At 37.7% G+C, this 20,324-nt stretch overlaps 2 protein-coding genes across 3 annotated transcripts in view; both read right to left on the reverse strand.

Annotated features, from left to right (window-relative positions):
• Positions 1-510: 510 nt before the first annotated feature.
• Positions 511-16,570, reverse strand: phf12b (PHD finger protein 12b). The gene is made up of 15 exons (XM_067450671.1): positions 15,867-16,570; positions 15,184-15,362; positions 13,076-13,148; positions 11,390-11,804; positions 11,190-11,310; positions 8,447-8,579; positions 8,064-8,228; positions 7,089-7,241; positions 6,427-6,973; positions 5,540-5,647; positions 5,256-5,414; positions 5,070-5,168; positions 4,909-4,991; positions 4,670-4,808; positions 511-1,501 (listed from the first exon to the last, which is right to left on the reverse strand). Exons 1-15 carry the CDS (start codon positions 15,930-15,932, stop codon positions 1,137-1,139), a joined length of 2,805 nt encoding a protein of 934 aa, XP_067306772.1. The 5' UTR covers positions 15,933-16,570; the 3' UTR covers positions 511-1,136.
• Positions 16,571-16,758: 188 nt separating this feature from the next.
• Positions 16,759-20,324, reverse strand: part of sez6b (seizure related 6 homolog b) — a 244,640-nt gene continuing 241,074 nt past the window's right edge. For both annotated transcript variants that reach the window (XM_067450669.1, XM_067450670.1), the window contains 2 exons: positions 19,387-19,500; positions 16,759-19,212 (listed from right to left, as the gene is read on the reverse strand). In XM_067450669.1, coding sequence (XP_067306770.1) covers positions 19,423-19,500 — 78 coding nt within the window. In that variant the 3' untranslated portion in view covers positions 16,759-19,212; positions 19,387-19,422. The remainder of the gene's footprint in view (positions 19,213-19,386; positions 19,501-20,324) is intronic.

Below are 20,324 nucleotides of genomic sequence, written 5' to 3' on the forward strand. Positions count from 1 at the left end.
CTTAAAATATATCAGTGCCATTGTTTTGTCTAAGTAACCTTTTAAAAGTTGAATGTCCTAATTGAACCAATTCTAATCCTGGCTTAATCTAAACCCTGTTTGTGAAACCAGGCCCTATGTAGTGATGGTAGGGTTAGGATTATACAGCACCTACTGCTGTCACATAATTCGACAACACCGGCCAGTGCATTGCAGGATCGGTGCAGCGACCATTTGTCTATTTTTGTTGTTTTAATTGCATAATGTAGTAAATTCACCACAAATGCCTACCTCATATTGTTTCTAAACTGTATAACTGACCTTCTAATGTGGAATATAAAAGAGAATCTGAAAAAGTACTTGTTTTGTCCATACAGTGGAAGTCAGTGGTCACTAAAATGGTTTTGTTAGCAACATTCTTCGAGATACATTCTTTTGTGTTCCACAGAAGAAATTCATACAGATTTGAAACAACATAAGGGTAAGGTAAATGAGAATTTATTTAATATACACAAAAATCATAAAATGGTCTGTTATTTAAAAATCTTTATATATTTACAATGTAATGACATACATGTCAGATGTTCTTTGCTGACAAAATGACACTTCAGTCACATGTACATGACCAAAAGAGACAATTTTAGTTGAACAACTAGTTTTATACACAAATGAACTTCACAACCAAGGCTGTGTGGAGGCTCTAACACTACAGAGAAATGGACAGTTCCAGAAGAAATCTAGAACGATCAATGATTCTGCTAATAAATCCTACAAAGGTATTTGCACATGTATGCACTTCTGCATATAGTTACCTAGTGTGCAAAAACTGCAGAAAAAAGAACAATACATTTTTATAACAAAATAAAATATTTTGGAGTAAATATATTGTTCAAAAGAGTACATAAAAACCTCTTGTTCTGACAGAAAGTATACAGGGTGTGGTGTCGACAAGAAAGGTTTAGGGGAAAATCAAACATCTGCTCCTCAGTCAAAAGGCTTTGCATAAAAATTAAAAAAAAAGATAGAAATGTAATGTGCAAACACTTTGTCCGTAACACCCAGCACCCAAAGTACAAATGAATGAATTAACCGCGTTATCAAAGGTCCTCTATCCAAACTGCATTGCGGTCCATCGTTTTTTTTAAAGACAGGATGGGTTATGATACAGACTTGGACTGTAGCACTGGCATTTGGTGGAGTTTGGGAGTCTGTGCGTCAACCACTTCAGTCTCTTCTTGGCTAACGGTAGTGGATGTATCCTCTTTTTTGGGTTGGTTGCTAGTAAACTCTGTGATGCTGAATAGGAACTGCATGCAGCCCACTTTGATGCAGCTGCTGTGGTGAAGTAATGCGGTGCCCTCCCAGCCGGCACCGCTGCCCCCTATCAGGCTGGAGCTGCTGGCTTTACAGTTGCACGGGGACTTGGGTCCTCCTTGAGCCTGGCTGCTCATCATAGCACCTGCTGGCATCAGCACTGCCTCCGCACACACCTCCCCCAGCGGCTTCCTTGACCTGTTTCCTCCTGCAGATTTACCATATGAGATGCAATGCATTATGATGACCATACCGCACATTAGGGCTGGGCGATATCTTAAAAAACGAATTATATCTCGATATTATCAACATTTTACGATATTCGATAAATATCTTGATACGTTTGCAATTGCTTTTAAACAATAAAAAAAACATGGTTTTTCTTTTGCCCCTATTAAACAACAAAAACTATATAGATAGAACTTAAATACAAAATGTTAAATGTAGTAAACAGGTTGGGATGACTAAAATCTTATTTCATGATACGAGTAATTTAATTAGGGGTGGGATTCACAGGATAACTCACGATACTATAACAATATTTTGCCCACGATAACGATATACCATACCAGCGATACTGTGACAGACGATATATTGCAAGAAAATCATCCACGATATATCACGATATCATTCTGTAAATGAATTTTTTTGGTTGCCAAAAAGTCATATGATCATGTATTTCATTTACTAACAGTTCATTTATTTTTTTTAAATAGCAACAATTTTCAATAACTACATATACAGCTATCAAACAGCCACATGCTTGAAAAATGCTTATTTGCTAGAGAGAACAGCTTTGCGGCTAAATGATTTATAGTAAAGAATGGTCAAATCTCTACTATTACTACTATGTTGCTGCTATGAATAATCATATCAGCAACATCTCAAATTTATATTACTAGTAGTACTACTAGTCACAATACCACAATTCCAGTAGTTGGTACCAATACCATAATATTTTTTTAAAATATAATTGCATTCAATAAGTTTATTATTTATGATGATAATTATAACTAAAAAACACATGGTAGTAAATGGGACACATAATTCACCTTTTTTGTTAAACGTAGTTTTATACACTGTTGATTATAAATGCATCACTTTATTCTTAAAGTGTGTTTTTTTCATGACTGTTCAGGGATTGCGGCCCCTTTAAATGTTCTGATCGCGTGGTGACCATGGTGTGGGACTTGTCAGCACCATTTTGGTTTAGATTTTTCTTCTTCATAAAATACACGACAACCGTACGTGTGCTCTTAACATGAGAAGTTGTCTCTTGTAATTTACTGCAATTTCCACAACATAAACATTCAAATTTAAGGCTGTATGCTGTTTAAAGGTAAACATTGTTTATAAAAAGAGCAAGTAAAAGTAACAAAATTATTATTAGTAGGGGTGACCCCTAATAGTCGAAGAATCGATATGCGGGACCGGATTCAACCACCGATCTCATGGTCAAATCTTTGCGGGTGTTATGAAACGAGGATCATACCATTTTGGCAATATGAGGGTGCTCAATAATAATGGGCTGCGTCTCAATCAGCTCCCTAGTTCAGTAGTCAGGGCACTGATCAGGGAGTCAGCCCATTGACTTATGTCCTGATCAGGGCCCTAACTAAATTGAGCTCGCGTGTATTATGTGCGAGTCTGGTGTGAGAGACGGCGCTGAGCTTCAGTCCGGTGTGCGACCGGACTGAATCGGCTTAAGAACGTGCATGTAAATGCACTCAGTGCTCATTTCCTCTCTAGGCAGGTATTTTGTTTAGGTTTATTTATCAAAATGTTCTATTATATATTTGTTTGATGTTCTGTATTTCGATTGCGGCTTTAACATGTTATGAGAAAACGTTTTACGAATGTTTATCCACCACATTACCTTTCATTTAAACCTAAATAAGAAAGCCATTGTCAGTTCGTCTGTCAGTTGGCAGGCAGTTTTGGTCGCTTTATTAAAAGTTGTTGCTGTGTGCAGTCGTTTGTAAAGGCGTGCTGACTAGTGTCGTGCCCCTCCCAACCCATTCGCACACACACACACAGATGATTCGACTATCGGTCGACCATAGAGAGATTCGACAATTCTGATTCGAATGTCTAAATCCTTAGTCGAGGACAGCCCTAATTATTAGCAGTAAATAGAGACGTAGCTAAAACTACTGTACGACAGTGGCCTAGTATATTTCTAATTTCTTCCCGTTAAACCAAATTTTGACGGGTTGCCGTGAAGACCTTTGAGTGTCTGTGCTTATGATATGACAGTTTTCTCAAATGAAATGGTAAAATTTCATGAAGCGATGGTTAATTAGTTTGTGTCCTCATATAGTGACTAAAATACTATTTAAATATTACTGAACTCATGCATGTTCTGCATCTCTGAATGACAGGCGCTGATCTTTTATTGTCTATGGAGTGTTGCTCGCGCACGCACACAAGCTAAAAAGACAACGAGTGTCATGCTTGTGTGTGTCTGTGCGGCGTATGTATCAGGGCCCGTCATTCAGAGACGCAGAACATGTGTGAGTTCCGTAATATTTTTAATTATTATTTTGCAGTTTAATATTCACATACACTAGTATATATTTGGCTAAAGTCTGGAGCACTGCGCGTAGATGAAAATGGCGACTGAACGCAGCTGTGGGTAGGCCTATGTATACAAAAAAAAAAAAAATCAATACCTGGTGCCAGAGTATCGATAACGTCTCGCGGCCGGAAATATCGCGATAAATCGGCATATCGTTTTTTTGTGCCATCCCTAAATTTTATGTTTTTTTTAAATGTACTTTTATAATTACAATATAGATTTTTTTTATTGTATCTGTTTTTATAACGTATGACAAAAACAATGCATTATTTTCCAGCTATAGGTCTATTTAATATAGCAAGTCAAGAAAGAAATTAAATAATCAAATATATATTAAAAAAACATACTTAGTCTTCTCTATAAATTAACTTTACACTGATTCTTAATAAATATATAAAATTATTTAGCCAAACATTTTCTTTTTTTCAATGTTGTTTGATTTACATTAATAAAACAGAGTATTAGATCCGGCTTAAGACCTGCACGCATCCAGTTACCTCAGCTGTATACAGTCACTAAAGACATCCCGACTGTGTTTACCTGAATACTCACCAGGACATGCATTTTTACAAATTTTTGACCATTCAAACCCAAACCCAAGCCTAATAATCCGTGAAAATACTGAATCGCGATCGTATTTTTTCTGCAAGGCGTGTGCAGGTCAGGTCAGAGTCCGCACTTCGCTATATATTTCTCTCATTACACCGTTGTCAAAATTATTACGATATATAATTGTTAATATTCGATATATCGCGCAGCCCTATCACCCATTACAAAAACGATGTGGCTGGTACTCACTGATGCTGTTTTGTACTTTGGACGCAAGCCCACTGGGTGAAGTGATGTTTGGTTTGTCGGAGAAGTCACATGAGTAAAGCACGTTATCTACAGTCGTCCCATGCTCACTGTAGTTCAGAAGCTCATAATGCTTCGTGTTCTGCAAGAGATTAAATAACATTTATAAACATCTATCTCCCTTGATCTGTTAAATCTGAACAATTAAATGCAATGAGGCATAATTACTGGATTTTACGCACTTCATCATAAAAGATGCAGGCATGTTTCCCAGAAACATAATTGCAATGACCGTAGTTTGTAAGGCACACGTCCATTTCAGCACCTGAAAAAAAACATGCAAGCTATCAATGATGCAACCTCAAAATAATCCAATTATGTTTACGGTTGTTGCAAACCATACCTGTTCCTATGTACAAAGTCCTATAGCACATGCTGACAGCTGCCCCTTTTCCTGTTAAAGGACACAGTACTGCTCGAGCTTGCACATCCCTTTTTTGTACTGAAAAAAAGAAAAAGACTTGCTGTATTATGACTGGAGGAGCTGTTAGCATAGCCTCAGCATGATGTGATGAGTGACTTTTGTTACCTTCTGTCTGGGGGGAAGGTTTGGGCAGAGAGGCAGTGGCGGCTGGAGCAATCCCACATTTACTCGAGGGTTGAAGTGATTTAGGAGACAACAGCTGCTGGATCCTCTGCCAGGCCAGAAGTCTGATCAACTCCTCATCCAGCTTATTCATGTCCACTTCTACAACACAGAGAGTTTCATTCCTCAGAACCAGTTATTATTTCCACTGGGAAAGAATGGGTTCACCGTGCATAGCAGATGCATAATACACAGAAAGTAATTTCCAGTAGAAGTAGAAATCTTACCTGCATCGCCTTCAACCACATTCTTGATGTAGCTGTATAAGCTGCCTTTAGAGGAGGGGAGCGTCGAGCCTCTCCCAACGGACACTGCATCAGGACTCACTTTGTTCTCTGAAAAACCAAAAAAAATACTTCATGGACTGAAAAAGTTCCAATCTCAAAACTCAAAACTTAACACAATGCAGTCTCAATTTAGACAACAGATATTAGGGGTTGGAATAGTACATTTTCTCATTCAGATTTCCCTTGATGATTCAGTTTTTTTACATTATTTTAGTAGTTTTGGGGGGGGAAGGAACACTTGAAAAACATTCCTTATTGTATTAACCAGGCAATAAGACAGCATTTAATAAAACCAAACAAACACTACCGTTTAAAGCAATCATTTTTTTATACATTTACTCAGCAATGACGCATTAAATTAAAGTGACAGTGAAGACATCACTTTTTAAAATGTTACAAAATATTTATTTTTTATATACGCCGACTGACTAAATATAAAATACCTTAAACTGTGTTCCAAAGATGAATGGAGGTCTTACAGGTGTGGAACGACATCGTTAATGACATACATTTCATTTTTGGATGGACTAACCCTTTAAGAAATGTTTCTTGAGCACCAAATCAGCATGATTTTAAAGGGATCAAACACTTTTGAACTGTATTTTTGATCAAACAGACTTTGATCAAAACTTTTTGGAATGACATTGTGTGAAATATAAGAAAGGTATTTTTTAGGTCTCTAGGTCTTTGCAAAAACACTTGTCCATTTTAATTGCAGGACACAGTGAATCGGAGACTCGGAAGGAGATTGTTAATTTTAGAGTATAACTGAGGGAAATTATGTATGATGTACAGAATGATGTAATTGAGTATGTAGCTTCAAAAACCTTTAGTTTGAGATGACAAGCTGCTGTTCTGCCCCAAGGAGGAGTTCCCTACAGCAGAGCTGTGATGATGGGCAGACGCGCCTGAAGCAAGGCTGGTAGATGAAGGAGTATCTCTCTTCATACAGGAGCTGAGGGGACTGCTGCTCTCAGTCTTTATGTCTACATGGTTGGGCAGCGCTGGTTCTGAGAGTGGAGTTTGTAGTCTAGCGGGGCTGCTGGGTCTGTGCGGGGTTTCAGCTGTCATACAGGTTTTACCTTCACACACCACCGGTCCATTCACTCCTGTGCCCTTCTCTGCAGGCCTGTCAGTATCTCCCTGACAAGACCTTTCTCGACAGCTTTCAGGCGGTTTGGGGGCCAGAGAGGGCAGCGGAGGGGCCCCCTGGGGGCCAACTGGTGTACCGCTGAGATCCTGCGTCTCCATACACTCCTGCGTCTTCACGTCTGATGTATCGTTGAGCTCTGAGTCCCGGAGGGAAGATGACATCTGCTTAGCAGATAAATGTTTCATAATACTGCACTGAAGTGCAATGACATGACGAAGCCACTGTGGAAAGTAAAAATAAAATAAAAAACCCTGAATGGTACAGAATCCTTTTGCAGTTATATTTATACAACAGCAGTAAAGTTGGTTATACAAACACTTTTCACAGTGCATTTACCTCCTCTTGCTCTTCTTCACTGGTTAAATGTTTGGTAGACGAAGAACATTCTTGTTCCATGAAACCATTCGTCACCAGCTCTCCATTGCGAAGGCCCATTTGATCCATGAGCACAGGGGGGTTTTGGTAGTGACTTTTAATGGCATTGGGGACCTATGAATACATATCAAAGTGACAGTGTCATAAAGCAAAAATACTTAAAGGCACTTTAAATGAAACTACCCAGTTTTTCCAACAACTTGATTAATATGAATGAGGATTAAAAAAATATATTTTATAGACAATCACACTCACAGGAGTAGTCTACTCTAGCCAAATAAACTGTCATAATGTATGATTAAAACGTACATTATTGTTCAAAAGATTAGGGTCGGTAAATTCTTTTTAAATGTTTTTAAAAGAAGTTTCACCAAGGCTACATTTATTTGATCAAAAATACATCAAAACAGTAATACTGTTAAATAGCATTACAAGAATTAAAATAACGGTTCTCTATTTTAATATAATTTAAAATGTAACTTATTCCTATGATGCAATGCCAAATTTTCAACATAATTACTCCAGCCTTCAGTGTCATTCTAATATGATGATTTGCTGCTCAAGACACATTTTTATTATTATAATATGTTGAACACAGCAGTGCTACTAAACATTTTTGTGTAAACTGATAATTTGTTTTCAGGATTCTTTGATAAATACAATGTCCAAAAGAAATCTTTTGCAACAAATGTATTTACTGCCCATTTTGATAAATTGTTATACATTTTGCATAAAAAAATTAATTGTATGGAAAGATTTAAATAAAGGCTCTTTATCAGTGAATTAAAGCCATTTAAAAGGTCAAATCAATTTAACAGTCAACAGGCTATTTAAGCTTATATTCAATATAAAATTACATAAAAGGCCTAGTAAACAACTTCCCCGGTGTTTCAAGGATTTCTAAAAACCATGTTTTGTTGCTCTATGAGACTCCACCTTCAATGTCTTTTTCTTGATGTGGCGGACACCTCTGCGATTGGGATGGTGTTGGCGGTGAACCCACCGCAGGAAGTCCACTTTGACTGCGTGTTGCGACAATCGGTCCTGGAACTGATCGAAAAGCTGGCAACGTGTGCTGAGGGTCACGTTTTTTTGGTTTAGCTAGAATGAAAATAAACAACTCTTTCATTTTATAGTCCGTCATTTCAGGAGAGTGTAATGAAATCACACAAATCAAATCACAATCAACCAAAAGTAAAGAAAAAAAACAAGCTAGCTGAAATATTACAACTTAAACAGAAAACAGAGGGGGAAAAAAGTAATCTATTGTTGGTTCCAAAATAATGTGTGTCTTGTGAAAGTGATGTCGAGCCACTCACCACCATGTGCTCTACGTGGTTGGGACACATCCATCTCCCAGTGGGCATGGCAGTAAGAGGGGGGTCCAGGCAGTCCATATGGAACAGGAGCGCACAGTAATCACACTGGATCAGAGGAGCCACTCTGCAGCTCCTATGGAGAAAGAGGACAGAGAGAACCTGAAGCACTGTGCAACAATACTGATGACAATCAATATGAGATTCCATTTGGGTTACATGGTATTAAAATTCTGGGTCAGTCTTATTTTAATAGTATTTATTTACAAACACAGTATACAAAATCTTGTAAATACTCTAGCTTTTATTACTATATTTTCAGGCTTTATTTTAATTTTAGTACAAGTTTTAATAATTCTGTTAATAAATGCATGTCATTTTTATTAGTTTTTTAATATTTCTATTTACCTTATATTTAACATATTTAATACGTTTTTAAAAAATGCTTTACTTTTAGTCATTTTAGTGCTTAAACTCGGTTGCCAAAGCAACGTCTAATTTTCAATGTTCTTTTAACAATGTTAACAATAACAACACCATTCTAAAAATAAATCTCGATCACACAATTTTAATAAATTTTCATTGTGAATAACCAATCTTATAGTCTATGCTGTTTTCAGTTGATTAATGAACAGAACATTGTCTCACCTCCCATCCAATAAATCGCTATAAGCTTTATTTATGATGTGAAACTAACAAATTTTGTCAATTTTATTAGGAAATTAAAACAAATACCGTTTTGGCGCTCTTTAATATGGTGTGACAGATCGCTGTTGTGCCTCAGTTCTAGCATCACATGAACCGATCCTCTCTTCCTCTTTACTACGAGTTACAGCACGAAATGAATGTGAACGAACATCAGAAGGTATGCAGAAATATACAGTACAACTTACCGAAATCTGTATTATGTCTCAATCAGCGTTTTAACCGTGGAAAGACATCAATAAAACAGATTGAGAACAATATTTCACGTAATGTTACATTTTTGTCATAAATACCTGAATCACTGACAAAACCCATAAAAGGCCATCTCACTACAATGGCTGTACAATGTGGATGAACTCGTTATTTTGATTTATGCGCGCACAATAACTATTTCCGTTGCATTGTAAAATTATTGTACAGCCACTGTAGTGAGATGGACTTTGTAATGTCGTCTTTAGGGCCTTTTAAGGGTCTTGTGAGTGGGTCAGTGGAAATGTACTGAATGCCAATGGAGGCCTTTCTGAAGCCTTTCTCAGAAATCAGCTTTCAACTAAAATATCTTCATTTGTGTTCCGAAGAAGAACAAAGGTGTTACGGGTGTCCAACGACATGAGAATGAGTAATTAATGAAATAATTTTCATTTTTGGGTGAACTAACCCTTTAAAACTGAATACAGAAAACATTTTAAATATCCACAATAAATTAACAAAACAACAAAAAACTAAAGAAATGGACTCAAAATGTGATATATAGCTTAATTATCCACAATTTAGGATACAGTATTAAAAAAATTGTAACATCATGTAATCATGCATAAACTGAACTTGACCATCTCTGAGGAAAGCTAGGTGAGATTTTGATACAGCAAGAGAGAAGGCATTGATGACATGCTTTTCATTTATTTGGCAAAAAAAGGAGAATGTGTATTGCCATCTCTACAGGACCTAATGTGCCTTTTTAGCACACAAAGATTGAACTGAAGAATTAACTTGCATTTATCAAACGGCCAACTTCAGTCTACCTATAAGCCTTGTTTATACTCAACGTGACCGCACGGCAAATATGACGTCAACGCAGAGTATGCGAGACCCCATTTCACTTGCCGGTGTGCACATCAAAATTTGTAACTTTGTGTGCGGCTCCGCAACTGAACAAGCTTGAGTTCCAGGCGAATCTGGTCGAGCATGACGTCTCATCACACCGGAACCGAGTCTGCACGTCGAGTATAAACACCTCTCCCAATGGATGAGGCATGTGCAGTCAGTGAGAGAGACGAGGAAAACAAACAAGCATGCAAATGGAAATTATCGTGGCCGGAAAAATTAGCGAGCTCTTTTTTTTTTATTGCACGATTAATTTATTTATTGAATATCGCGACAGGCCTAGGCCCCAGTTACTTACTATCAAATTTAATTGAAATCAAATTAGTGTTGTCAAAATTACCTACTGCGATACCAAATCGGTACCGACATTTTAAAAATGTGACGCTTTGAGCGCTGTTGAGCGGACTCTTAAACACATCTGACTGGTCGTTGTGCTCACGCGCTCATCAAATTAGTCTGTGATTGGCTGCTAAGATAATAGCTTCACAAACATTTTGTAAAAATACATCAATGCCGCTTTTCACAGAGCGCTTGCAAAGATACACAAAGAGCTTTTGAATGCAGGCGTCTATCAGCCTACCGGTCTGATGGTTGACACCTGCATGTGCTTTCAAACGCTCCTGCTTTCAAAACACTTTCAAATAATTCTGTTCCTTCAAACCACTGCTGAGCGTTGATCATTGTAGCCAATCACAGGCACATCCGATGAGCGCGTGAACACAATGGCCAATCAGAGGTGTTTACGATTCAAGCTCAACAGCGCTCAAAGCATTACAGCTTTTAACATTTCAGTACTGATTTGGTATCGGGCTCTTTACTTTTGACAACACTTAATCAAATCATGAAATTTGCACCAATGCCCAGCCCTGACACACACACACACACACACACACACACACACACACACACACACACACAAAAGTTGCTGGCCTCTTACTTGCCACAGGTGAAGCACACTTTCACTGGCAGAGGGACCAGCCCACTGGGATCCAGCTCATGTTGTGGCCTCTTTACATTCTTGCCTATTGCCTCCTCTTTCCTTCTGCGCTTACTGCTGCCTGTAGATTTACACACACACAAAAAGTTTATGTAATGTACACTTTAACAACACAGCACAAAAGTGTGGGTGAGTCTCACCTGGCAGCGAAGTGGTGCATGTAAGCTCATTAGGCAGCTGGAACTGTGTGGGGTTTCTCTCCATGGCCGCAGCTATCAGCAGCTGAAAAGGTTTCTTCAGGCGAGGTGTGACGCCCTCGGATTCAGAGCAGTGCACTTCCTCTTCAACATCCATCAAGTCCTCGTCCTCGTTGTGTTCTGATGGCGTCGGCGTGTCAGTGGACGCATTGGAATTGGGAGTTCCAGGACGGCTACTCGTGCGTCGCTCGAGAAGACGGACCTGCGCGACAGCGAGCCTGAGGCCTCCTGATGCCGCAGAGGGCAGTCCGTCCAGACGCAGGGTTCCCAGCTCCAGCTCAGCTGCAGGGGAGGAGGAGCGCTTGGACAGCTGCCGCTCTAGCGCCCCGTTCACCTGCTCTGCCTTCTGCTCACGCTTCTACAGAACCAGAAAATTATACAGTATAGCTCTGTACTAAAACTAGTAAGCAAGGTTGCTAAGGCAACAGTTAACATGCCGCTAAGCTAAAGGATACTCGATAGGAAAAATATATAAATAAAAGAACACAATTGTTGGAAATATTATTCTTTTTGTTTTGAAATTTGACTAATTATTGATACTTTGAGAAATCAAATTGTGCACAAAGCAATGCTTTCTGGAATTATACCCTTTGTGGAGGAGACATGCATTTCTTCCTCAGGAAACTATTATTGGTGCAGGGGTTTTTCTGCCTTTAAAATATTTTGGCAGCCACCAAAATTAATCTTTGTGAAACAAAGGTTTCTATTTATAATGTGTTTTTGCAGCATTGATCTTTGTAGCCAATCAAAGACATATCTGTTGAGAAAGTGAACGCAATGACCAATCAGAGGTGTTTAAGTTAGTCAGAATGCACTTAAAGGGATAGTTCACTTTTAAAATAAAAAACCTGTTTGGTTACTGACATTCTTCAAAATATCTTCCCAGTTCAGCTGTGTTCAGCTGAAAAAAGAAATTCATACAGGTTTGAAATTACTTGAGGATTAGTTAAGGATGACAATTTTCATTTTAAAGTGAACTATCCCTTCAACAGTGCAGAGCTTTTGTTTGGCGTGATTCTGCACGCTCGCAAATCCTTTCATTATAACCAGCATAAACACATCAATAAGAGATTCATTGCACAGCGTAAACATATTCATTAATTATAAGTTTTCACACGAGTACAGCTTTGTGTACCTCACATTGTAATTTACAGCTTCCGTAATTATAATACCAGCTAACTTTTCTCACTTTCTGTATATAATATATATTTTTCAAGCTAGCAACTACACATTGTCCAAGTTTCTGGATTGACAACCATATTTAAATGCACGATTGAATCCAATTGATAGTGATGACAAAAGGACAGACTATATGTCAAATAATCTGTGCACATGATACCTGACACTTTTTCTATGTAATGCATTACTTTGTTGTTATTTTTAATTATTATCTGTCCTGACAGTGATTTTTATTTCATGAATAAATAGGATTCAATTAATAATAACGGCTCATTGGCATTCATTTTGGATTTATTGTCAGTAATGAGCTTAGAGTGGCTCGGGTACTTTGAACTGTGTGTAGATGACCCTGTTCGACCGCCACCACCAAAGACCATTTTGACACAGAAAACCTTGCTAAATGTATTAAATGTGCATAGACAAAGCAAGGGCAAACATGACTGCTCCAACCTTTTTGCGCACGCTGCAGCGATGACACATCCAGTCACCAGGGGGCAGCATCTCTCTGCTCAAAGGCGGATTACTGTAGAGAATAAAATTTCTTTTCACAAATCTTGACATGTTCAGAAACACAAAACTGCTTTTTACACATTTAACATGAAAAATACAGTGACAGTTCACAGGTTTTATTCAATGTGCTAGATGCAAAGAAAACCATAATGCTGCAATCACACTGAAACTGTATTGGTTTCACAAATCTACAAGTTCAAAGAGGCTGAACCACAAGGACTCATTGGAATATTTGATGGAGCAAATATGTAAATACAAATCTTTTTTTTGTCATACAATCATTGTAGACTAACTCTATATTACTATTATATCAGCCGAGAAAGGCTGGATTGATTGAGTGTGAAGAATAAAAACAAATTAGGACAGTTTTTGAATAATACATTTACTTCCCCTCAGTGATAAGCACAGAGCAGTCAAAACTAAGAGTTTGCGTATTAGGACATGGCAGAAAACAATTATTAAACGGCTATCAAATGAAATGTGGCAGTTGTGACTCCCATCAAACAAAACCCCCATTAAAAGAAATTAAAGGGATAGTTCACCCAAAAATGAAAATTCTGTCATCATTTACTCAAGTTACCCTTTTGATTAAGTTAATCACCCTCCAAACCTGTATTTCTTTGTATTGACTACCATAGTGGGGGGAAAAAATACTATGGTTATCAATGGCTAGATCTGCTTGCTTACAAACATTCTTCCAAATATCTTCATGTTCAGCAGAGAACTACAAGAAAGAAATACAGGTTTGGAACAACTTGGGGGTGAGTAAATAACAGAATTTGGATTTTTGGATGAACTATCCCTTTAAGACACAGCTGTGGTTTCAGAATGAGAGAAATGTAGTCTTCCACACGAGATGTAGATAAGGGAAACTAAACAGAAAAATAAACAATTATTTTTTCATTCTCAGTGCATTAATACTTTAACTCAAGCTCAATCCTTGAACTAAAGACTTCTAAACGGTCTTTTCTAGGCCCTTTTTGGAAGAGGAAATGGTGATGTGCATAAAACAATATGCAAAATTAGCAGTCACGCAATCTACAGTGATTATGCTACAGTGATAAGCTTTTGCATGTCGAACATATGATGAACTGCAAAACTGACTTTCTGATACTACTGCAATCCTTTTTAAAGAACTTAATGTAAAAAATGTAAAGGTTCAACCATTACCACAAATATAAACTAGAGTGATTGTTTTATTCAGCAAGTACACATTAAGGCCCTGTCCACACAAAGCCAGAGCTTTCACAATCCGATCGTTTTTCCCCGTGTTTCAAGAAATATCTGCGTATATAAGCAGATTTTGAGCCCCATTGACTACCGTAGTAGGGAAAAAATACTATGGTAGTCAATGTCAAAATCTGCTTATATACAAACATTCTTCCAAATATCTTCCTTTGTGTTTAGCAGAAGAAAGAAATTCATGCAGGTTTGGAACAACTTGAGGGAGAGTAAATGACGACAATTTTCATTTTTGGGTGAACTAATCCTTTAAGGAAAGATTTACCTTTTTATTAATTTTTTTCTACAAAAATATTAAGCACTGTTTTCACCATTATTAATAAGAAATGTTTCTTAAGCACCAAATCTTATATTAGAATGATTTCTGAAGGATCACGTGACACTGAAGACTGGAGTAGGATTCAGCTTTTAATTACAGGAATATATTACTTATTGAAATATATTGAAGTAGAAAGACATTTTAAATTGTAATATTTTACAATATTGATGATTTTCATTCAAAAGCACGAAAGACTTCAAAAACGTTTATAACAATCCTCACACTTTAGAACAGTTGTGTCATTTTTCATTTATTTTTATGTTGACAGCTATACATTCATAAATACTGTGTGCAAACCACTACTTAACCACTCGAACTAGTGCTTCCAATACTACCATAAAAGTCAAAATAGTTTTGTGATGTTTTAAAAATCAGCAGCATAAACAGACTTGCACATAAATAGCTTCAAAAGGCCAAACAATAGTCAACTGGCCCACCCCTTCTTATTGTTTATCTCTGAAACTATGAAAACGCATTGCAAACATACCAGCACTGCAGGTGAAATGCAGCCGGACAGTGATCGCAGCAGAGCAGATCTCCTCCCTCACGGCAGCTATCACAGGTGTCGTGATTTGTGGCTCGGCCTCCTCTTCTGGTCTCCCTTTCTGGTTTGCGTCTCTTCTCTCCATCCTCGGAGCGTGGAGGCGCGAGCAGCTGTTGAATTTGCTGGAATAGATTGGCAAATATATTTGAAGCACGCATGTAGTGTTACACAAAGCTCTCAATGTTTAAGTGACAGACGTCAGTGGAGAGAGTCTATTCACACATTTAACGGGTGTTTCCAACTTTACCAGTGCAGGTTTTGGATATAATCCGATACATCTATTAAGGATTTTGTAGTAAAATCAGGTGTTAGTTTAGAAAAACCCCAAGAGTGTGCAGTTCTGGGGGGCTCTAGGACCAATGCTTTCAACTACGAGTAGGTCATTAAACTTTTTTTCCATGTAAAAATCAGATCTGGTCACGTGAGCTCACCAATGAAAACTGTTCGGCTGCTGTATGGCAAGTTTTGTTCACGTTTCTGAAAACAGGCCCAGCTCAGCATAAACTCACCACGTCCATTCTGCAATTTACTGTCATTCTGATTCATTCAGTCCTTATATGCCTTCCTGTGGTACAACTCGCATAAGGCAGTGATTTGTGGCACAGCTGAAGGGCAGACAGGCTTACCTCCATTAGGCCCCCAGACGTGTCCAAATCGTACAGAATCTTCGGGGTCTCCATTTTGTCCCACATTCACACTGCCGAAATGTAGCATGAACACACAACCCGATAGCAGTTATCGCTTTCTCCAAATCCAGTGGGGATTATCTGCTGTCCTTAAGCCGTCCTGGAGAAATTAAACTGGTCACTTGTCGATAATCTAACAAGATAGCGGACTGGCTGCTCGGTGTTCGGCTAGCTAGCCGCTATCAACAAACAAAAGCACACAGGTCGCCGGAGGTCTGGTGCTAAACGAGAGCTGACGAATCGCTCAAACTCTCATTTAAGTGCAAATATTGTTCCTATTTTGAATGCAAGTTGCTGTCTGGTGCCGTGTTGAGGGGTTCATGTGGGATGTAAAGGCCTAGCTCGCTAGCCTAGCAGCATCCTCTGCTTCAGCAGCAGTCGCCTGCAAAGATGCGTGTAGAAATCCACAGCTGTCTTTCCCCATCGCATACTGACTAAAATAGCGCTCTCTTTCGCAAAGCAAGTCTGCTGGATTGATTGTCGGCGGTTAGGTCCTTATGTGCAGAAACACTCGCAGATGGTGTTCAGGTGACAGCAGTGAATAGCAGAGGTGTTGTTATGAAAAGCCATTGCTAGTAGCTATGCTAACTGGCTGGCGCTGCCCTCCTCGGACTCGACTCAAGCGGGGTTGGAATGAAGTCTGCGCATGCGTACTGAGACGGAGAGAGGAAGGGCTTCCCCCTAGCGTTAGTCAGGCGGAATAACAGAACAACTCTCCAAGCCTGCAGGTCATGTTTTCTCTTGAGAGCGGTCGAAAATATCATAGGCTACATAAGGATATTTCCCCAAAACGGGTAAACAATTGTTCGCTCAAACAAATAAAACAGCCCAGTCCAATGGAATACCATTTTTAATTGAAGATATGCTCTGACAATGTTGTGGTAAATAATTACAGTACAGTGCAGTAAAATAAATATATATTTTGAATCATGATAATCCCAAACTGCCAAGTTTCTGGCAGCAATCAATAAGGATATTATTTCTTCCATGAATGCTTGACTGAATTCCTGCAATGCAATGCACAACAAAACATAAAAAACTCAATTTTTTCATTTCACTCTTTTTCAGATTATCTTGTAAATTACCGCACTTCTCATATTAATGAACTGCTCACTCATGGATAATTGAATAAATATGAATGTAATGCATGTCATATTTTAAGATTGAAAAATGCACTCGAGTTCCTTGAATTCCATTAAATGTTGTTAGGCCTACTTCTGTTCCCAAAACACTGTTGATCAATTGGAGACAGTGAAACACTGAAACGCACACTCACAATGCAAGTCTGTCATGTGACCAATTGTGATGTTTTTGGCAGCTTTTGCTAATTACATTGAAATTACAATATTTCAATCAATACGGACAACATTCAAATGGAGACCAAGTACATAACTCTTTTAGATGCTCCATATCATTGATATTAACAGACAGTGTGAAATGATGAACAAAGATCTATTCTATAATAGATAACCCTCATATATACATACATTTAAGCCATATCTAATACAAATTTTATGTACATTCTTAGATATTTATATATTAAGAGTGCCTGCTGAAAGAGTACAGTCTATTGTTATTTTGTTCCATATGTATAAAAACATACAAAAATAAACGGAAATCAAAAAATCAGAGCCAATTGATCAGTGAAGGAGGGATGATTTACAAGAACATCTATGTACATAGATTTTGACTTTTGGCTTACTCAACCAAAGCTGGAATTTAGCGCAGATGGAGAGCACTTTCCCAGCAGGCTTTAGTTTGACACTGTACACACAGGCGAGTCATAATTAAGGTTAATGTAAATTATTAAGACCAACCCACTGAAATAGGAAACCCACTTCACATCACTGGATACAGATGTACCAGTTTCCATGCAAAACACTACACTTCATAAAACTGGCAGATGTTATTTTAAGGTTTATAATCACTTTAAAATATCTCATTTTCATAGTGGAAAATGAAGATAAAATAATTACCTGTAAATCATGCATAGGTTTATTTGTTCAGTAATTGCAGTGTTTTACACAACTGTTTTAAAGTGTGTCCTTCCCCCTTCCCCCCGGATGGAATTCGTGTTTGAAATGCTATGATTACTATTACATTTATGGCAAATTTATCTGGATAAGATATGCAGATACACTAGCATTCAAAAGTTTTAAGTCAGTCTGATTTTTTAAAAGAAATGTATACTTTTGTTCAGCAAGGATGTATTAAATGAAAGAAAAATGCAGTAAAGACTTTTACATTCTTCTTTCTATTCATCAAAAAATCCTGAAAATTCACAGTCTCCAAAGAATATGGAGCAACTTCTTTTCAACATTGATAATAATAATAGTTTCTTGAGCAGCAAATCTGTATATTAGAATATTTCTGAAGGATCATGTGACACTTAAGACTGAAGTACTGATGCTCAAATGATCACATGAATAAATGTCACTGTTTTAAAAAAACATTCAAATAAACACTATAATAATATTTTTTAATAATATTTCACAGTATTACAGTTTTATTGTATATTTTAAAAAGTAAATCTTGCCTTGGTGAGCATAAGACATTTCTTTCAAAAACATTAAAAAAATCATACCTAGCCCAAACTATTGATGTCATTGCTATGGAAGCTCATCTCTGCCAGAAAATGAAATGGTCATTGTATCTTTTTACACAATTGCAACTGCATATTGTGCAATTACTTTAAATTTCAATGTCAATTTCTATCATTTTGTTTATATTTCACAACCCCAACTATTTCTTGTACTTGTGATTTTTTTTATTTATCTCAAAATGTGACTTAATAGTATACATAATATATTACATACAATTTAACTTTTTTTTGTACGGGGGTGTTGTTGTGAGTGCAAAAGTGTGACAATTAAAAATAAATAAATAAATAAATAAATCTGTTTAGAGAGACAGTCACCTAAATAACATGGTTTCCCCCAGTGTCAGTCATTCTTTTTTTTCTCTTTTTTTTTTAAATTCCTTAATTAATTTGGCTCAATTACGGGTAAAAACTGTACAAGCAATTCTGCTAGGACAATGCTATTGAAGCTCTACAAAAATAATATCATGTTGTCCACACTCTTCGCTTGTGGAAGTCCTCAGAAGCAAGGTGATATTTACAGCAGATGAGAAAAGATGAGAAGGTAGGTGAGAATAAGAGCAGAGTTGGCTACACAAGATGTGAGAGGAGCTGAGAAGATCTTCCACAAGGCAGAGAAAGGCTTGCGGTCCTCCATGCTAAAACAAGCTGTTTTATTTAAATGGAGACTTCGTATTCTCTTGTGTCCTGTGGACCAAACAAAAACACATATCAAATATAATATAAACATTCATAGATATATATATATGTTTGATATCATTTCATTTTGTGAGGGGTGGGAAAATGAAAACCAATGCTGGCTTTAAACACAACATGAAAGAGATGCTAAAGATGGAGACGCCCTACACCAGTGGTTCAAACCTTCTCTGCCTCGTCCATGTGATGCTATTCCACTGATCAACTCTCCTTACAGGCTCTTTCTTTACAACAGAATCCTAGAGAGTACCTCTGGTGGCTGCTTTGAATCATAGGTCTCTGTACAAATCAAAAATACCATGCAACTTAAGCATGAAAAAAAACGTAAAAATAATAGTCAGCAATGGAAACATGATGGAAAAACTATTGGGCAATGTGGGATTTAGGAAGTGACATTGTGATGTAATCCAACAAACGAACACAACACAGTAGATTATTAAATGAGTATTAAAAAGCTTTATGGGAAAAGACCATGCAAAGTCAATAAAGCATATGAAATAAAATGCTGAGATTTAATATCCAAAACACAATATTGATGGTCTCTGTCTTTTGTAAACCCAGACTTGTCTCTTTACACCAGAGAGAGGTGCTTGTGATCCCCTGTTTGCATCATCTTTACTTCCTGACACGCATAATGCGAGAACACGACTTCAGGGCATTAGTGCGGTAGGGAACCAGCCTACATGCATGGACAGACACTCCTCTGTCCAGCCACAAACACTTACATACAGTCAAACGCAGACTTGGCCCTGGGGGCCAGAAACTGTTATTGAGTGGTTTAGTATATGCAGGCAGTGAGTGCAGCTGGGACTGTGTTATGAGTGCTTCAGCATACAGAGAGAGAGAGATCTGGAGGGACACTAGCACAGCACATAAGAGGTGAGAATAACTTGCTATCTGTAACACATGCTACACGCAGCAGCCTGGGGGAAAAAGTCCATATATCAGTGTATAACTATTGACAGTCAAAATCTCACCTCATTGTTCTTCAGGGATGCAGATAGAGAGAAAGAGAAGAGAAAGTGCAAATGTAAGTGAAAATGCGTCAGATTTATTTTTCTCTGAATGAAAGCGATCAACTCATAAATATATTTTCATAATTT

This window comes from Pseudorasbora parva, chromosome 8, assembly GCF_024679245.1.
Source record: "Pseudorasbora parva isolate DD20220531a chromosome 8, ASM2467924v1, whole genome shotgun sequence".
Taxonomy (NCBI): Eukaryota; Metazoa; Chordata; class Actinopteri; order Cypriniformes; family Gobionidae; genus Pseudorasbora; species Pseudorasbora parva.

Bases quoted from the DNA above. Each gene is read 5' to 3' on its own strand.
- phf12b (XM_067450671.1), bottom strand. From the start codon at position 15,932: ATGTGGGACAAAATGGAGACCCCGAAGATTCTGTACGATTTGGACACG. The intron at 13,149-15,183 runs GTATGTTTGCAA...TATTCTCTACAG, and splicing joins GCATTTCACCTGCAGTGCTG to TAATCCGCCTTTGAGCAGAG. The intron at 11,805-13,075 runs GTTGGAGCAGTC...CTGGTTCTGTAG, and splicing joins GCTGCAGCGTGCGCAAAAAG to AAGCGTGAGCAGAAGGCAGA.